Below are 19,873 nucleotides of genomic sequence, written 5' to 3'. Positions count from 1 at the left end.
CGTTACTATAGCCGTGTGGCCAGTTAGCCACGTGTATTAAATACACATGGCTAGATGCAACAGAAAATATGAAAAAACCAGTTAGCCACGTGTATTAATTACACGTTGCGAATTGGATACGTGTAATTAATACACGTGGCTAATTTTTTTATTTTTTATTTTTTTATAATTTTTTTCAAGAAATAAAATTTCTATAAAATATTTTTAAAATTTCAAATTTTCGCAACGTGCTTTATGACCACAGTCCACGTTGCCATTTGCAAGGTTCGGGGGGAGAGGGGTTTTAAATTTGTCTGTTTGCACAAGCTTTTAATTTTTTTTCTTTTCTTTTTAAAAGTCGGATCTGTCTGGCTTTTTAATTTTTTTTCCTTTTCTTTTTAAAAGCCAGATCTCTATCTCTCGTCTCTCCTCTTTTTTTTTTTTTTTTCAACACTCTTGTCTCTCCCCAGCTCCCACGTACATCTCTCCCCATTTGTCATAAAAAAAAATGGCTTACTTTGTTTGTCTTTTTCTCAACAGATCGACGACGACTCACCCCCACCCGGACGCACGACTCGATCGCCAACACCTGGAGAAGCTTGTTTTCGTCGTCGGTGATGGAGAAGAGGCCGGTGGTTTGTGGGTCCTTTTGATGGTGATTTTTGGTATTTTTGCTAATTTTTTTTTGGTCCTTTTTGTTAGTCGATCTGTTTAATTGGTTTCTTTTGGTGTTTTCGATCTACTCATTCTCGGCCAAATGGGTATTTTTGAAGTGGGTATTTTTCGTCGATCGGTGGCGTGGGTATTCTCGCCGAATCTCGACGACGTACACCGGCCCTTTCTCCGTATACCGTATACAATATTAGAAATAAAAAAAATGAAGAAGAAAAGAAATGACAAAAATTTGGGTCATTTTTGTCTTTTTGCTGGCATTGGAGGACATTGACAATTTTTTGTAGTTTGGAAGGATATTGATGCAATCTATTATTCATGAAGGTTATTAACAATTGAGTGGTAATTTGAAGGAATTAGGGATGTAAACGAGCCGAGTTTGGGCGGGTAGTGCATGTTAAAGCTTGGCTCATTTAAATTTATCACGAGCTTGAGCTTGAGCCAAGCTTTTTTATCACGAGCTCGAGCTCATGACGAGTTTTAAAAATAAAGCTCAACTCGGCTCGAAAAAAGAAATACCGATCTTTTGTGGTGAAGTGATCCAGTTACCACTAGTTCATAATCTTTATAGTTTATATTACTATGAATTGTATACTTATGAGTTAGAATTTATGAACTATGTGACATTATATGACTATAATTTATAGTTATAGCATTATATATATACGAGCTGAGCTTTTTTACGAGTATATTTGCGAATATGTATCGTTTAATAATAATTGAGTATAGTTTCATATCCACGAATGACTCATTTAATAATCAAGTCAGGCATGAGCCGAGCCTTATCGAACCGAGCCCGAACGAGTCCACGGATAGCTTTGTTTCGTTTTCATTTTTAGAAGGAATACATGTACTTTTCCGTAAATTTTATTTGCGTCGGAATTTCAATTGTTGTAGTTGGTTGGGCTTGGCCCAATAACTTAGGCCTTTAGCGTGTGAGTAGTCTACGCAGTGTAGATAATAGATTGTAGAGCATAGTGGAGAAATTGGGGAGAAGAGGGCAGAAAGAATGGAAGGCGAAGAGGGAGGAGGAATAAGGCTGAGTAAGAGGTTCTCGGACAAGGGCGGTGGAGGTGAAGTGGATTACAAGACAAAGGCAGGCACGGCATGGAGCCATTCGTACCTGAACCAAAAGCCATGGCATCCCCTCTCCTATCCCAACCAACGCCGCAAGTGGATTGCCGAGCAGACCCACGCCCAGCGCGACCGCCGAGCCGAGGAAGTCGCTCGCGAGGCATGATGCACTTCATTTTTATTCATTTCGATGCCTCTTTTTGTTTTTTTATTCTCTTATTATTATATTAAAATTCAATTACTTTCTCTCTCTTTGTGCACGCAGTATGCTCAGGAGCAGGAATTCTTTCGGCAGTCCGCTCTCATCTCCAAGAAAGAAAAGGAAAAGGTCTTGCCTTTCTTCTTTCTCCTCCTTCTCAGCTGATTTAGATTTATCTCCCTCTATTCATGTATTCATCTGATCTCCTTGGTTATGTTTTTGTTCTGCAACAATTTGACTTTTATTAAATTATGACAATTTATCAACCATAATCCGATTGACTAGTGGATTAGACTGAAATATATGTTTACCCAATTGTACGATACTTCCTTCCCATTTCCTTTCCTCAGTTACTTCTAAGACCCAACTTTAGGAAACCCTAAATTGTATTCAACAATCATGCTTCCATTTGCTGATAAGCTCTCACGAAGCTTAACCATGCAACAATCTCGCGGTACTGCATTCTTTATAGGGCGTGCGTTTTCCAAATATGTGTATATTTTTTATATTCTATTTAACTGTAATCTGTACAATGATAGGTGGAGATGATGAAAGCTGTTAGCTTCATGTATGTACGCCCACCTGGTTACAATGCTGAAAGTGCCAAAGCTGCAGATATTGCTGATGAGAAGAAAAGAGAGGAACAGAATAACCCCTCTCAAGACCCACTCGCTGATGGGGCCTCTACTGCAATGTACCATTTACATCTCTGCCTTCTTTTGTTCTCAATTCTAATTTGGAACTAATTTGTCCCAGAAAGGAAAAATGAAAGAATAGAAATGCACTTTGTACTTCGCAGTAACGTGTTCACCATGTTGTTTCCAAAGCTAAAGTTAAAAAGTGATTGCATTTCTCTTGTAGGCCACCAGAATCTGTTCCTGTCAGAGGTGAAGAAAAGAAGAAACCGAGACCAAAAGATGTTTTTGGGCGTCCATTACCAACTGAAGAAGAATTTGAAGTATTAAAAAATGCTCCTCGGTATGTATGGATCTGCTCTGTTCCAGTTATCAAGAGGAAGAGTGACATGTTTAATGTTGCAAAGCTTACTCGGTTGTTGTTTGGCATCATAGATGAAAGCTAATGTCTAAACAAGTTAAGAAATCTTTAAGATGTTGCTGATCATACAAATTGAGAGGACAACCTGTATCCTTTATGCCTTCTGTTAGAACTAGTTGTCTGGAGAAGTATATAGACTTTGTGCTGCAATAGTTTCAGCATCATGCACCATATATAGCTTTGTTGCTTTTATTAGGAAATTTGCTCTTCTTCTGTTTAAAAGTGAAAGTGATAGAATTAATAACTACCAAATTTACAATAGGTTAAAGATGAGTTTTAGTTGGAACTTGCTCTTCTTCTATTTGGACTTTTGATGGGGTTTATGGGCCTAATTCAGATAGCATCAGACGGTCTCTATGGGAGGAGTTCGCCGGCCTAATTAGTTGGTGGGATATGTCATGCTGCATTGGAGGTGATTTCAATGTCACCCGCTTTCCTAGTGATAGATCGGGAGAGGCATGTTATTTTCCAGCTATGATGGAGTTTTCTGGGTTCATTTTTGAGCAGGGCATCATCTTTTTTGATAAGTAAAGATTTTGGGTTATAAAATCTTTCCCTTGTAGGGGGGGTCTTTTACGTGGTCTAATAATTGGGATTCCCCCTCTTGGTCAAGAATTGATAGGTTTCTTGTTTCAACAGATTGGGAAGCTAAGTATCCCAATCTTTTCCAGAAGAGGCTACATAGGTTGTGCTCAGATAATTTCTCCTTTCTTCTTGATTGTGGAAGAATTTAGGGGGGCCAAAAGACCTTTTAAGTTTAAGAATATGTGGTTAAAGGCTGAAGGTTTTGTGGAAAAGGTGAGGCAGTGGTGGTCGTCTTATTGCTTTAATGGCTCTCCTAGCGTCTTCTTGGCTCAAAAGCTTAAGGCCTTTAAAGTTGATTTAAAAATTTGGAATGAGCAGGTGTTTGGTAATGTGGAGATACATAAAAAAGCTCTTTTGGAAGAGTTGTGCGCCCTTGATAAGTTGGAGGAAGTGAGAGCATTAGTTGTTGAAGAGAAGTTGAGGAAAAGTGTGGTTATCAGTGAGTTGGAAAAAGGTACCTTGGTGGAGGAGATTAATTGGAGACAAAAGTCAAGGGTTCTTTGGCTAAAAGAGGGTGACAAATGTACAAATTGTTTTACTTATCAAAAAAAAAAAAAATGTACAAATTGTTTTCATTGGGTAGCCAATTCGAATAGGTGGTACAACTCCATTGAATCGATGTTAGTAAACGACTCATTTTTTTGGGACCAACCTGTTATTAGGGAACATATTGTTTAGTTCTATGGGAATTTCTTTTTAGAACCGTTCAGCTAGTGGCCCAAGCTGGATTGTCTTGCTTTTGACTCTATGGATGCGAAAGAGGCCTCTTGGTTAGAGCATCTGTTTGAGGAGAGGGAGGTCCTAGAGATGGTGAAAGGTATAAACAGTTATAAGGCTCCAGGTCCTGATGGTTTTTCTGACTTTCTTCTAAGCTTGTTGGGAAGTGATTAAGACAAGCATTATGGGGGTGTTCCATGACTTTCATGCTAGTGGTATGTTTGAAAGAAGCCTTAATGCCATGTTTATTGCTCTTATCTCGAAGAAATCTGGGGCTATTAATCTTAAGGACTTTAGGCCTGTTAGTCTTGCGACTATAGTTTATAAGATTATTGCCAAAGTCCTTGCCAATAGGATGAGAAGGGTCGAGGAGAAGATTATTTTGAAGCCCTAGAATGCTTTGTTAAAGGTAGGCAAATCCTTAATTCTATGCTAATAGCGAATGAATGTACGGATAGTAGGATTAATTCTGGTGATCCAGGGGTGCTTGCACCAGAGGTGCTTTGCAAGTTGGATATTGAAAAGGCCTATGATCATGTCAACTGGGAGTTCTTACTGTATTTGTGGAGAATGTGCGGGTTTAGGGAGAAATGGTGCTCTTGGATAGCGCATTGTATCTCTTCGGTGCACTTCTCTGTTTTGGTGAATGGCAACTCGTCCAGTTTCTTCAGTAGCTCCTGTGGTTGAGATAGGGGGACCCTTTGTCTATTTTTTTTGTTCGTTATTGTCATGTAGGCTTCAAGTAAAATGCTTTCTGCAATTGTTGATGCGGTTTTTATCTCAGGCTTTTCCATGGGGTCTAAGCACTTTGGTGTGGTCCATATAATACATGTTGATTGCGGATGACACTTTGGTTTTTTGTGGGGCCAATCTTGAACATCTTCACTATCTACGTGCTTTATTCTTATGCTTTGAAGTTGTCCACGGGTTGAAGGTTAACCTGTTTAAGTTAGAATTGGTTCCTGTGGATAATGTGGATAATGTAGATGGGTCAGGGGGCATCTTGGGTTGTAGGGTCTCTTCTTTGCCTTTGAAGTATCTTGGTCTATTGCTGGGGTCTTACAAGGCTAAGCCTATTTGGGATGGTGTGGTTCAAAAGATTAAGCGTTGATTGGCTAGTTAGAAAATGATGTATTTCTCTAAGGGTGGTCGGATTACCCTTTTAAAGCGCTCCCTTTCCAATTTACCTACGTACTTCATGTCTCTTTTCCCCCTTTCTGTTGGTGTTGCAAACCGCATAAAAAGCTCCATCGAGATTTCTTATGGGGTAGGATAGGTGAAGAGTTCAAATTTCATCCGGTTAATTGATCAAAGGTTTGCTCTCCAATTTCCGAGGGAGGGTTGGGGGTTTGGAACTTGAGGATGTTCAATCGTGCTCTTCTAGGGAAATGGTTGTGGCATTTTGTGCATGAGAGAGAGGCACGATGGAGAGTTGTGCATTCCAAATTTGGTAGTTCTTGGGGAGGGTGGTGTTCTTTTGATCCCCTTGGGCCGTATGGGGTTGGGCTTTGGAAGAATATTAGGAGGGGTTGGAGGATGTTTTATAGTCATACCAGATTTGAGCTGGGAGATGACTTCAAGATTAGATTATGGAATGATGTGTGGTGTGGGGAGAAGGCCCTAAGGAAGCTTTCTCGGCTTGTGTGAAAAATGCTCCGTTGCAGTTCATTTGGAGCTTTCTAGTGGCTCTCTTCAGTAGAACGTAAGCTTTATTAGAGTGGCTCACGATTGGAAGGTTGATGTCTTGGCTTCGTTTTTCAATTTGTTTTACTCCTTTAAATTGAGAATGGAAGGTGAAGACAAGCTTTGGTAGGCCCTTTCAAACAAATGGGCGTTCGATGTTAGGTCCTTTTACAACGTTCTTGTTTGTAATGATGGCATTTCTTTTCCTTGGAAGAGCATTTGGCGGACCAAGATTCCTTTTGAGTGTGGTTTTTTTTGCTTGGTCAATGGCTCTAGAGAAGATCCTTACCATGGACAACCTTAAGAAGCGGCATGTAATTGTGGTTGATAAGTGTTGTATGTGCAAGATAGATGGGGAGGCTGTGGAGGTTTCCTGTGAGATTGCTAACGTCTTATGGAATGCTTTTTTTAGTTGTTTTGGGCTGTCCTTGGTTATGCTTAGTCGGGTGATTGATTTGTTTGCTTGCTGGTGGTGTCTTTGGAGGGAAAGAAACGATCGAAATTTTGAGGATTGTGAGAGGATTTTGGAGGAGCTTAAGTTCTTTTTTTATTCCCTTTATACAACTGTGTTTGTAGCCCTTTTGGTGATTAGTTTTTAGTGATTTACTTGTTCTTTTTTCTCTTTATAGATAGACATTTATCTTGTATACTTCATGTGTACTTGGGTTGCGCTTTGCGCTTTTAATGATATTTCAATTACTTAAAAAAATAAAAATAAAAAAAAAATAAAAAATAAGGCGAAGCAACTGAAAGAATAATTCCTGGGACCATAATATGTATTCAGTGACTTCTGTCTGTGTTATTCCTATGGACTGAAATACCCGATTCCTTCAGATTCTCCATTATGGAGCTGAGAAATTTTTGGGTCCTCTTTCAGTATATATAAAGTTGTTTAGTTTGGATATGTAGAGGTTGGGGAATTATATATGTACATGCTGTTTATCTAATACATTGCATGGAGATGTTTTGCCATTTTATACAAGGATGTGCTTTATTGCTGCTTAAGGATGTAGTTATTCAATATATGTGGCATTAACTACAAGTGGTTGTTTAGTTGTTTTAGAGTTCACAAGTTACATGTGGGTTATAGTCGATATTATACATAAGTTGTGGCGACGAGTTTAAAAATCAATATTGTGGAATATTCAGAATATTATTAGGCCTTGTTAGTTGTTTGAGTGCTGGTTTGGAACGTTACCTCAAAATATTAGGGACTTTGGCTGATTAGTTTGGTTTGGAAATGTTTATAAGCTCTTGGCAAAGGTTTTGGTTAACAGCTTTAAAAGGGGATGTAGTGAAATTGGTGTTGGACTCTCAGAACACTTTTATTGACTGGTGAGTCGGTGACAGATTTTTGGATTTAGTTCTCATAGCTAATGATTGCCTGGACAGTAGGATCAATGGAATCTGCAAGCTAAATATTAAGAAATCTCTTGATCACCTGAAATGGGACTGTTTAACCTATATGCTGGACAGATTTAGTTTGGGCTGGAAATGGAAGAAATGTATTTTCTTTCTTGCATTTCCATGGTCAAATTTTTGGTTTTGGCTGATGGCACTCTATATAGCTTCTTTAATAAGTCCAGAGGGCTGTGGGAAGGGTATCTTCTTTCACCGTGGTTTTTTAATTCCTTGTCATGGAGATCCTAAGCAGAATGTTAATTAGAGCCATGGAGGGTGGTTATTTTTCTGGTTTTCCAGTTGAAATTGGTTCTTGAGGAATTGTGGCAGTATTGCTTTTGTTGTTTGTGGATGACAGCTTTCCTTTTGTGATGCTGATGCTGAACACCTTGCTAATATCAGGTCCATTATTTTGTGCAACAAAGTGGTGTTGGGTCTTAGTGAATTTGCGCAAGTTGAATTTGTCCCAATGAACAATTTGGGCATTAATTACGAAAGTATGATATAAGCATGCCTTTTTAATTCTTTCATATTTGGGGAAACTTCTCCACAGGCTTCTTAGAAATATAAGGAAAATCCCCTTATAATGAAAATGCATAAGAGAAGCTATCAAATAAGCCATGCCAGATTCATATAACTCCTTGGTATTGCTTATTGTTTAATTGTGTGCTATTTAGAAAAGATGTTATCAGTCCAACAAATTTATCCATGCAGATTGATTGTATTTATCTAAATTTCCATTCCCTTGCAGCTTTTAATGATGGTTCTGATTTTTAAATACCCTTCCACAGTAATTATTTTTACATGGTTGAAAAGAGCACTTGACTTTTGTTGCAGTTGCTCTATCCAAAAGGGGGTTTAAGTAGCTAGTCATCTATTTTTAATGTGTTGGAAAAAAAAAAAAAAAAAATTCTAGTTTGAATGTGTTGAAACTGCCAAAGACTTGTAGTAGGTATGTGATACATTACAACTTTTAGAAGACAGGCGATATATTTATAAGCCTTCTTCAGGATTCTGATGTTTATTCTTTTGAAATGAAATGTCAAGCTTTATGAACTCTTTACCTGGTGCTTCCCTCTGGCTATGGAGATACAACTACCTTGTAACTGCTATCATTTACACAGTTATTTTGAGTTTAGCATACATGTGATATTGATAAGTGAACACTGATTGAGTTGTAAATTTCATCAAAGATTAATTTTTCCAGGATGGAGACTGGTGTTCCTGCCAGAGTGAAACCATTTGGAGTTGAAGTGCGCAATGTGAAATGTCTAAGATGTGGAAATTATGGCCACCAAAGTGGTGACCGCGAATGTCCATTGAAGGATGCTATAATGCCTAATGAAGAGAGTCGACTGAAAAGAGATGACCCCTTAAATGCCATACTTGCCCATGCAGATCCCAGTGAGGTCAGTCTCACTATCCATTGGTTGCTCAAAAATTTTGGTTAGTGGCTGTTAAAGCCAATTTTTCCTTGTTGCTTACTGAAATCAACTTGTTATTGCTGTTTAATTGGTGAATCTGTAAAATTCTGTCGGCTGTTTAGGTGTGGAACCAGAGTTCCTGGCCTCCTTGTAGCCCTTTTCACTCCTTGAACTTGAATTAAACTAATTTCATTTACTAGTGCATTCATCAGTCTCCATGGCATGTGGTAAAGTTATTTTTAGGCGACTCTCCTTTTTTTTTTTTCTCCTCATAAATGCCACCCCCACCTTTGAGTGGATATTCATCTCTTTTTGCTTTTGTCAGAGATATATCGTCATTTTGCACCTGTAATTTTATTCCACTCAAAACCGTATATTGTTTCAGCATGCACAAATGTATATTGTTTCTGAATCAAATCAGTAAGGTCATTTTTTAGTTCTTTTTACTTCTATTTCTGGTTCTGAATTGAATACCCTGGAAGCTAGCCAACATCCTTATCCCTTTGTGTTGCAACATGGTCCTGCAGTCAGAACTAACATCAACTGTCCCATGTTCTTTGGCCTATTTCACAGCCTCTAAAGTGGGAGCTTAAGCAAAAACCAGGAGTTAGCCCTCCCCGGGGAGGGTTTAAACTGGATGATCCCAACCAGCAAATAGTAGCTGATGACATATTTGATGAGTATGGAGGTATATGCCTTTTCTATTCCAGCAATTTCAGTGATAACTATTATCTTGTATAAATTTTGGATGCTGGCGTGATGACTGTCATCCCCATCCATTTTGTAGGGTTCCTCAGTGGGGGTGATATCCCCATGTTTCTGACCAACTTCTCTGACAAATCCAAGAAGTCCAGAAAGAGGAGTAAGCGAAAAAAGCAGCAGCCACAACCTAGTAGAGAATTGAACGATCCAAATGAAGATGAGTTATCTTCTGAGGATGGGGAGAAGAGATCAAAGAAGAAAAAATGCAAGACGAAGAAAAAAAGGCGAAATCATTCTGAATCGAGTTCATCAGACAGTACAGAGTCTGATAGACGCAAAAAGAGCAGACACAAGCATTCTTATTCATCTGAAGATTCTGCTGCTGACAGAAATGGTAGAAGTAAAAAGTGCAGGGACGAGCGTTCTTACTCATCTGAAGATTCTGACCTTGATAGGCATCATAAAAGTGACAAGAGCAGACCCAAGCGTTCCTTTTCATCTGAAGAGTCAGAGCCTGGGAGGCATCATAGAAGTTACAAGAGCAGACACAAGAATTTCTATTCATCTCAAGATCCCGAATCTGAGAGGCATCATAGAAGTTACAAGAGCACGCACAAGGATTCCTATTCGTATGAAGAGAGGCGTCATAGAGGTGACAAGAGTAGAGACGAGCGTTTGTATTCGTCTAAAGATTCCGACCTTGAGAGGCATCATAGAAGTGACAAGAGTAGAGACAAGCGTTTGTATTCATCTAAAGATTCCGACCTCGAGAGGCATCATAGAAGTGACAAGAGTGGAGACAAGCGTTTGTATTCATCTAAAGAGTCCGACCTCGAGAGGCATCATAGAAGTGACAAGAGTAGAGACAAGCATTTGTATTTGTCTAAAGATTCCGACATCGAGAGGCATCGTAGAAGTGACGAGAGCAGAAACAAAAAGCCTCATCCGCATTCGTTGGAGTAAATATCATCCCCATCATCACTATTACTGGCATCAGTCTGATGCTTTGTAAGAATGAGATTTCGAAATTCTTGTATATACTTGAATGATCTGGCTGGATAAGTGCTGTCACGTTGCAAGTTAATAATTTTAACCGTGAAAAGGAGATACTAAAGGGAATCAAATGTGTCTCTTGGGGTTGTTTCATGTAGATCAGCCGATGCTCATCATAATGTTACTATATGAAGCTTGCTTCCTATCTGACGTTTGTGTCGTTGGTCAATTGGTCGTGTAAACTCCCCTATTACATCACACTTCTCCATCAGGTTCTGCATTGGAGCAACCTTGAATTTTCCGATTTGAAGTTGATAGCTCGTGTAATGTGGATTGACGTGCATGGAAAGTAAATTTTATTTTGTTTAGTTATTCTTATGTATTTTATGAACTCCTGATCGTTGTCCCATGCAATTATGAATCATTGCTTGACTGAAATCATGAAAGAGAAGGAAAGAGAGGCCGAGTGAAATCTATTATTTTGTTCACTATTTCCTCTTTCGTTACCATTTTGGCACTGCTATATCAGAATGGGGTTTCTTGTTGGGATGCCTACCCTTTTGCATTCTTGTTTGTAATATATGTTTTAGATTCTGCTGTGTTGTTTTCGTTCTGTTAAGCTTTGGTATGTCAAGGCTTTAATCATTGCTTGACTGAAATCATGAAAGAGAAGGAAACAGAGGCCGAGTGAAATCTATTATTTTGTCTATTGCCATTTGCCAATTTGGATTTAGATTTTTCTTTTCTTAAAACAAAGGGGAAAAATCAAATTTCCATTGTTTTAGTTTCAAATTAATCTTTGGGGTACCAAAAATAGCACGAAGTTATTTGTTCAAAATGATTTATGCCGTTTCAATCGTTTATCGAAAATTGTTAGATGCACACGTAAATCCCTATCACAACTATAGTCAATATTAGAAGTGTACAAACGGAGCAGTTATAACCGCTTTGCAACCGCTAACCGCTTATATTCGCTTTCGAAAGCGGTTATAAGATTTGCGAAAAACGGTTAATAACCGCTAATTGCCTACCATATATATATATATATATATATATAAAATAATTTTTTTTAAAAAAAAAAAAAAAACTAAACAAACAAAACAAACTACGTTACACTGCCCTGCCTCGCGTCTATTTGGTATTTTAAATACCAAAACAACGCCTTTTCAACTTGAATACATGATTGAATATTGATGATTTAAGTCTGAGTCTGATTTATTTATTTACTGATTTAGCCTTGGCCCTTTACATTGAGTCCGCCCGTTTGCTCTCCAGGGACCCAGACTTGAGTCTTCACTCCGCATCAGCCTCTCGGCCCTCTCCGCCGCTGCCGTTCCTCTCCGCTCAGCTCAAGCTACTCCGTAAGCTTCTCTTTCTCTCGCTTTCTTTCCGTACGTGCTTTGCATTTTGATGAAAAAATGATGCCGTTTGCTTGCTTCTTTTGATTGGTTTTTTGATCTTCTACCTTGATTATAGCACTTCAATATTATGATTGTGCTGGAACTCTGGAAGTAGAAGTAGATCTGTTTGGATTGAATTGTTAATATGGTTTGATTTTCACGGTTATGGATTATCTTCCCCCTTTTGTTAATATGTGGTTTGCGGAAGGGCCGTTATTTGACTCATTGAAAAGCCCCAGATACCAACCTTCTCCAGAATGGGTGAAGTCCCTGGAGGGACTGATGGTGAAGGCAATGCCGAAACCACCATCATTTGGGAATTTAGGAACCATGACAAACCCAAAGTTGGTAGAAAATGAAAGAGATGAAGTTAAACCGGATGAAGCTGTGTCGAATTTGATAGGAAATTGGTAGAAAGCACGACCAATTTAGTTGTCTGCAATGTTGGTTAGCTGCAGCAGACCATTGCGGTGGATTTCTGCGATTCCATCAAGCTGCAGCTTGGCTTGGTTGAAGCCATTGTAGATGAACTGCTTCTCATCTTGAGCCAAGGCCAACGGAGTATTGGTAACATAGAGGAGTATCAGAAAATGAAGTGATTTAAGAACTGTAGCCAATTGGTATAGAGGAAAAAATCTTGCTTTTTGTAAACAGAAGGCATTTTTTTTTTCCCGAGTGTAAACAGAAGGCTTTATTTGCTGAAATTTTCTTCCTATTTCTTTTGGTTTTAATTTATTTGGATTTATAATGTTTTGGAGTATTTGTCTTGGATTTGGATTTGTTTGTATTTGGTTGTGTTTTGGATTTGAAAAAATTAAAACATGCACAAAAACCGGCCCAAAACCAGCTCAAAACCGGTCCAAAGCCCAAATTGGAAGGCTGTTTTTCAACCGCCGGTTATATACCTAATAACCACTAACAGGCGGTTATAAAAATAACCGCTAACGGCCTAGGCGGAGGCGGTTGCGGTTGGTAAAATGCAATAACTGCCTAGGTGGTTAGAGGTTTTAGCCAATAACCACGGTTATAACCGTTTGTACACCCTTCAATATGAGACATAGGTGATGACTTAGGCTGCTTGTTCTTATAAAATTATAGTTTTACCCCTCAAATAACAAATTAAAAATTTTAAAAAAGAAAAAGAGAGAGAAAAAAGAAAAGAGGGCCACCTTTTATTGCAACCTCTCACCAGATGAGGAGAGGTCGAGTGGGATGTGTCTCATATGGTGAAAGGAAGCAGCCCCTCACCAAGTAAGAGGTGGCAGCAACCCCCTTGTGAGGGTGAGGGGTGGAGGGGAGACTATTGCCACCTGCAATGTCACCCCTTATTAGGGTGAGGGGTTGAACCACATGGTATATTGAACAAATAAGTAATCTCGTGGATTAGGGATGGACCAAGGGTGGCTGACCCGAGCCCCCTGCCCCCAAAAATACTTTTTAGCTTCTAAATTTGTTAAAAAAAAAAATTTATATTTAAGATTGTTTTTACTTTATTAATAATGGCCCCTTTGAAAAAAATTCAATTTAATCTGCCCCTCCAAAGTTAAATTCTTCATACCGTCCTGGTTTATGATACTTTTGATAACTCAGAGATCAGTTGGTGCAACTGCAAATCCTAGGAATTAAATAAGTTTATTTTTTCTTATTCTAATTACTTGGGAAGTTCTATTAAAATCTCCCAATAAATGACTTTTGAATTACTCCTAGTAGTTAATTATTACCCAAACTTTATTCAGTGGGCACAGGATTCTTTTATTTTTTTCAAGAAATTGGTAGGTGGGCATTTTTTTTTCCTCTATGATCTTTGCAAATTTTGTTGTCGCCAGGAGATAGGAGGGAGGACAAAGTTTGGGTTAAAAAGGGGCCTTCAAAGCAATAACTTATACGCAGAAGGCGAAGAAAGCCTAAAACCATGGGCATGGGCATGGGCATGGTGGGTGCAGTAGTTAGGGTATTGGGAGTAGGAAGCAGGAGGATGAGCACCAAAGCGCATCATCCCATTCCCAAAGCGATTACCAAAGCGATCAAACCGTCTTCTTCTTCTTCTGAGTTCCACAAGTTCCTCGGCATTCCTCACACCTCTCGCTCTCAAAATGCCTTGTTAATCTCTAAGTTCATCAAGATCAACACATTCCGGGTCTCTCTCTCTCTCTCTCTTTATATATATACTTCATTACATGTCTTGCTTTGCTTTGCAACTGTTTGATGAAATTGCTGTGGCAAACTAACTGTCAGCAACCATTACCATTCAACTCTTAATGCCCATTTTCTTTGTTCTGACTCTTTTCGTGAAGGATATTGAGAACTGAACTTCCTTTTAGTTTTGATTGAAATATGACTTTAAAGAAACATAATGGATTTTGATTCGCAGCTGTTGTCTCTTTTGACATGAAACTGAAAAGAACTTGTATATAGGTAATGAAAGAGTTGATTTTAGATCGGATAGTATGGTGAATGAGGCTTACCCTGATTCGATGATTAGAATGGGTCTGTCTATAATTCTGGATCAGTATTGGGAGAAACAGACTGGTGATTGCGATTCGTTTTAACATGTAGTTGATTGACTGTGACCCTCGTTTGTAATTGCTAAAATAGTCAAAGGGCTTGCATGCCTTCCTATTTTTTCTCTGTTTTTCTACGAGTAATACATACATTATTTGTTATCTATTAGAACAATGGATTGATCTTCTTTGGTGGGTTGACATAGCAATTGTACCATGTAGAGCCCTGGTATCCACAAGGACAAGATTTGGGAGGATAACTTGGGTAAAATGTTGAAAGGGAAAGACAGAGTTGGTCTCCCAGAGATTGCCAAATTGCTGTCCCCACAGTTCAACCAAGCAGGAGGCATGAACGCAAGCTCAAAGACTGAAGATAACAAATACCAAATGGGCAGTGGGAAAGCTAAAGCGAAAAAGAAAAAGTAGCCGCTGTTCCAGCATATTTACTGCCTGGAGTTGAAGAGTTGAATCTCTTGAACGCTTATAATCCTATCCAGATTGTGGTCTGCTGCATTTGATTTTTCGTTTTATTTCCCTTTCTTGGACAACTTTGTTCTGTCCCACAAAGTTAAGTGCCCGTGTGTTATAATACTCCAGTAAAGATTTGTTGGAGTTTTGACTAGGCAAATGTGTGATGAGTGTTTATGGTAATATTGTTGAGATGGTCAGAACTGTTTAGACAGGCTTGGCTATAAATTTTTATTTGTTGGGTTCAATGACTGACATCCAGCAATGGTTTTTCTTTCTTCTTTTTCCTTTCATATATGTATTCATATATTTAATGATATATGAATTCAAATGTCATTGAAACCAGTGATGATAGCTATCTATCTTTGAACTTGGTATTTGTGAAAGCCTTCATGCGTGAAGTGGTAATTGAAGAGTACAAGACAGTACTCGATCTGATCAAGCACACAACAAAAACTAGATAACAATCTGCATTTATCTCTCTAAATACATGTTTTCACAGTATACATCAGGTGAAGGAAAAAAAAAAAGAAAAAAACAAGTGTTGTCCATTGGCTTAATAAGCTTCCAAGGAGGTTGAACATTCTTGCTAAGTATACTGTCTGACAGGATTCATTGATTCAGAAACTGTCTTCTTTATTTCTCTGTCCAAAACCTTTTCTATTTTGGTGGTAAAATCATGTGCATAATCCAATTGGAGTCTCATATCCGGCCTCTTTGATCGCTTCTAACTTATTGCATTGGTAACTCAGCAACCGTACCCCGTGTACGCAATGCATCTGGGTGGAAGCTTTTTAAAATTTGAAGGAATCAATTCATGGGAGTTGTTAGCAACTTGATAGCCTTGTTCTTTCTAATCAGCCGTTGAAGGGATATATATATATATATATATATAGCAGAACATGATAAATGGTATGCATCTTACAATGATGGCATGACATCAACAACCATTGAAATTGAAATTGACATGAACGCAACATTGATATGTGAACACCCAAGGGCTAAGGGCCGAGTTGTAGTAAGTTGTTTGTGGGACGTTAATGTTTCTCAGCCCACATTGCAAGCCGTGCTTTAGGATCCACTTTCAGAAAGGCCCAGTTGGTTAGCAGCTTCTTTTTAAATTTTAATCCCACCGAAAAGTCTCCATTTCTTTTCTCTGTCTCAGGGTTTTAAAAAGCAGTGAGGCTCCCATGGCGGCAGCAGCAGCAGCAGCATCGCGTTGGAGGGCAGTGTTCGGGGGAACTAGGACGCTGATGGCGGCTGCCAAGGCATCATCCGCGTCGTCCTCTTCTGCTCCTACCAAGAGGGCTTCCACCAAGAAGCCAAAGTCCACGTCCACAAGGCCTACTGGCATACAGAAGGTGGTTCAGGTCTCTCCTCAACTCAGCAGCTTCCTCGGTGCCTCCTATTCCTCCCGCCCCCAGGCCGTCAAGTTGGTCTGGGAATACATCAAGCTCCACGACCTCCAGGTTATCTCTCTATCTTTCTCTCTGTCTTAGGGTTAGGGTTTTATAATTTCTTCCTCTCTTTTATTTGACGGACTGTGTATGCTACGATTAAGTTATTCTTATGTGTGACAAATTGCTACTCGTTGAACATAGATGATATGTCCTTAGTTGCTATTTGTTGGTCATTGTGCTAGGTAATCTCAACTATCTGTGTGACTTGAACCATTACATTTGAGCACAATATTTTGGTGACTTACGACGGAGAGACACTACCATAATCTATTATAGAACAGAGATGAAATTGGGGATTGAAACTTCTGGGTTTTCTCATTTTTACAGATATTTAAGAAAAATAATGGCTTTTATGGATTCTATCCCAAGTAGCACAATGATTCAAATTAGTTTTTAATGAGAACCAACTGTATGAATTGCACAAATACCCCATAAATGATTTTGCCTGCTGCTCTTCAAATGGCACTTCTTGCCCGTTTGTAAAAACAGGGTGGAGGGCATGATCATGGGTTCAAGACTCATCAGGGCTTCCTGACTTTCTTATCGTCTTCTTTGCTTAGTTGTTTCTCTTGTATACTTCCTGCGTACTTGGCTAGTGCCCTTTTGCTATTTATAAAATTTTGATTTCTTATCCAAAAAGAAAAAGACTCATCAGGGCACTTTGTAACTTATATACATACTAACTGCAGGAACCATATTAATCTTGTAAAGTTCGATATAGGTGCATAAATAGTTGGAACATAATTTGAGAAGATACCTAAGCCCCGGCCAACACAGGGAAAATGTTATTGTTAATTGTTTCACTTCACATAGGCTATAGGTGGCATAGGAAAACTTGTAATAATTCACAAATATACATGTGTCATGATATAAAAATATTTGGCAGGGTCCTTTCTTAATTTATATAATTTTTGCTTATGGTCATGGCATTGCAAATCCTCAGAACTCATTTTCAGTAGTTCTGTTCCATCCCTACCTCGTGCTTCTTGTATTTTCTTAATTTCTGGTGCATGACACACTACAATGTTTTGCAGAACCCTGAAAATAAGCGGGAAGTCTTTTGTGATGAGAACCTGAAATCCATTTTCAGTGGGAAAGACAGAGTTGGGTTCCAAGAGATCACTAGGTTGCTGTCAAGCCATTTTGTGAAGTCTGGTTAATGCTTGGGCTTTTGTGAACCTTAATTAATCACGATGCTCTCTGTATCTTTGCCTAATGCAGTTGAAAGACCCTTTTCTTTTCTTTTTCTTTCCTGTTTTCCCCTTTTATTTTGCTAACCTTTTGGGCTTTATGTTTAAACCGGCAACCCTAGGTTTAGGGCATGGTTTAGAAAACCCAGTTTGACTTACCATTGGAGAAATGATGTGGAAAATGTGTGATAAGACCACTATGTATAGAAATCTCGGGCTCACTCTGGTGGTATTTTGGCGTTGTAAACGGGTTCAGATGAAAGCTTATTCCATGAAAGCTCTATCACTTGTTAGAATTATCTTCGTGATTATCTACTGCATTTAGATTGATATTATTCTATGCTGGATTAACTTTTCAATACAGCGGTGTATATACCTTGTTTAAGGATAATTGATTGAATGTATATGCCAACCTTTGAGCTTCCTTTTCCCTCTTTTGTTTGGTTAGTTTGACATTTTAGGATTTATCTTCCCTCCAGAAAGTTAAAACTCTCTCTGAAATTTACTGCTGACAATGTGGAAAAACATGCGTCAAAGCTATGAGATAATTGGGTTAATTTCATTTGAACTACCAACCTACTTCCCAATTGGATTACAAATTTAAAACTGCTCGGTTGATGGTATGGAAGTTACATTTAAGAATTGTTTGCAAACCCCATATTTGCTTCAACTTTGAAAGTCTTCCATGAATAATGGCTGCTGCTTACTTCTACCCAGCCCTGTTAGGCTGTGATCTGTTCTCAAAATATTTTCACCTTGACCAGACTGTCAGATTGGAATATTAATTTAGAGATGTGGATGGTTTCTTGAGAAGCCTGCCTTATGCCTTGTGATTTTCAAAGTATCTCAATTCTTGCAGAATATGCGTCAGTGAATTAATAGAAAGCAAGGTGCTACGAAGAGAATTTGATTAACAGTCTCCTTGCTAATGAAACTGAAATTATATGTTCATAATCCTTAGGCAACTTGGCATCAAATGACAAAATAATTTGGTGTGCTCAAACAAATTAGCATATGTCAGCCAGAAAATGTCCCCATATTTTATTTGATGGTAGCGGTCAACCAAGTGCCACTATTGATTATACAAGCAAAAGTTTTGGATTTTGTTGAAGTTTTAGGACAAGTTTTTGATTGGTAAATGGTCCATGATGCAAAAGGAAACAGGGCCTCAATCTTAATGCTTACAAACAATGTATGTGGATGATTGAAGCCTAATCTTTTTCACTATTAATGTCTACAATAGAAATGAGAATAAGGGAATATAGAATCGTGTGTGTTTATTAATGTTTTTACGGGGTGTTTTTGTTTTTTTGTTTAAAAAAATGTTCCAATACATAAGGTAAAAACATTATGTTTTTAAGAGTGTTTTGTGTTTGTTAATATTTTTGTTTTCAGAATATTTTAAAAATAAATAAATAAAATTAACAAACAATTGTGGGTAAAAGCATATCGGATTAGATTGTAAAGTAGTTGAAGTGGTTGTTCTTTGCACTTTTTGCAACAAGATATAGGCTCTATAAATATCGACATGTAATATTCCATTTTATTGCTTTGAGTTGATTTAGAGTATTCTTAGTAACCTCATCAAATTTTATTAATTAAAATAGTTCAAAATTAATTTTCTTATTTTAGTCATCCACTTTTTTAATGCACTTCCAGCAGTCTCACTATTTTAGCTATTCATTTTTAATATTCCATTTAAATAATCTTTTTCAAAATGGATATTGTGTGTGATGCATGAATGAATTTTTTTTTTTTTTTTTTAATAGATTTGTTAGTGAGTATTGTTCACTCGTCAATTTTTTTTACCAAATAGATGAGGTTACTGGAGAGTTATTTTGAATAATTTTATCAAATTGGCTTACCAAAATAACAAAAAAATTATTTTGATGGGACTACTAAAATGTTCTAAGGATGGTTTCGACAAATATTGAGGTAAAATCTTCCTTTGAATTAATAATAATTATTAGCGTTATGTTTCCTGAAGGTTCAATAATGGAAATTGTGCATATAAAGCTCAAGCATCAAATGACAAGAAAGTTATAGATGATTCTAGGATCTTGTTGAAAGATTTTTTACAAGTTTCAGTAGTTTAGTACAACATATGAGCCGGAATGCGAGTAGCCCTTTTGTTAGCTAAGTATGCTTTGAGTTCTCTGTCTGATTTGTTTTGGGTGGAGGATAATCCTCCTCCTATTCAATTTGTAATCCTTGCTGAGCAAGGTTCTATTGCTTGATCAATAAGATTGCCTATTTTTTCCTCAAAAAAAAAATATCAAATGACAAGAAAGGAGAAGCGTGATAACGGCAAAAGGAAGGTGCGTGATAACGGTCAAGATTCTTAAAGTTGGGCCGGAGAATGGGACAAG

General features: G+C 38.1%; 3 protein-coding genes across 3 annotated transcripts; all 3 read left to right on the top strand.

The window, feature by feature from the left end:
* Nucleotides 1-1,628: 1,628 nt before the first annotated feature.
* On the top strand, nt 1,629-11,079 carry LOC133854222 (uncharacterized zinc finger CCHC domain-containing protein At4g19190). The gene is made up of 7 exons (XM_062290310.1): nt 1,629-1,885; nt 1,991-2,053; nt 2,464-2,618; nt 2,786-2,902; nt 8,574-8,775; nt 9,364-9,478; nt 9,578-11,079. The coding sequence occupies exons 1-7, from the start codon at nt 1,661-1,663 to the stop codon at nt 10,453-10,455; spliced, it is 1,755 nt and encodes a 584-aa protein (XP_062146294.1). The 5' UTR covers nt 1,629-1,660; the 3' UTR covers nt 10,456-11,079.
* Nucleotides 11,080-11,687: 608 nt separating this feature from the next.
* Nucleotides 11,688-15,102, top strand: LOC133854965 (uncharacterized). The gene is made up of 3 exons (XM_062291246.1): nt 11,688-11,846; nt 13,712-14,022; nt 14,609-15,102. The coding sequence occupies exons 2-3, from the start codon at nt 13,798-13,800 to the stop codon at nt 14,810-14,812; spliced, it is 429 nt and encodes a 142-aa protein (XP_062147230.1). The 5' UTR covers nt 11,688-11,846; nt 13,712-13,797; the 3' UTR covers nt 14,813-15,102.
* Nucleotides 15,103-15,999: 897 nt separating this feature from the next.
* On the top strand, nt 16,000-17,863 carry LOC133853691 (protein TRI1-like). Its single transcript, XM_062289692.1, has 2 exons — nt 16,000-16,323; nt 17,349-17,863. Exons 1-2 carry the CDS (start codon nt 16,045-16,047, stop codon nt 17,472-17,474), a joined length of 405 nt encoding a protein of 134 aa, XP_062145676.1. The 5' UTR covers nt 16,000-16,044; the 3' UTR covers nt 17,475-17,863.
* The last annotated feature ends 2,010 nt before the right edge of the window (nt 17,864-19,873 follow it).

The sequence above is a fragment of the Alnus glutinosa genome, chromosome 13 (genome assembly GCF_958979055.1).
Source record: "Alnus glutinosa chromosome 13, dhAlnGlut1.1, whole genome shotgun sequence".
Taxonomy (NCBI): domain Eukaryota; kingdom Viridiplantae; phylum Streptophyta; class Magnoliopsida; order Fagales; family Betulaceae; genus Alnus; species Alnus glutinosa.
The sequence above is the reverse complement of the archived record's forward strand: the minus strand, read 5'-3'. Positions and strand labels throughout refer to the sequence as shown.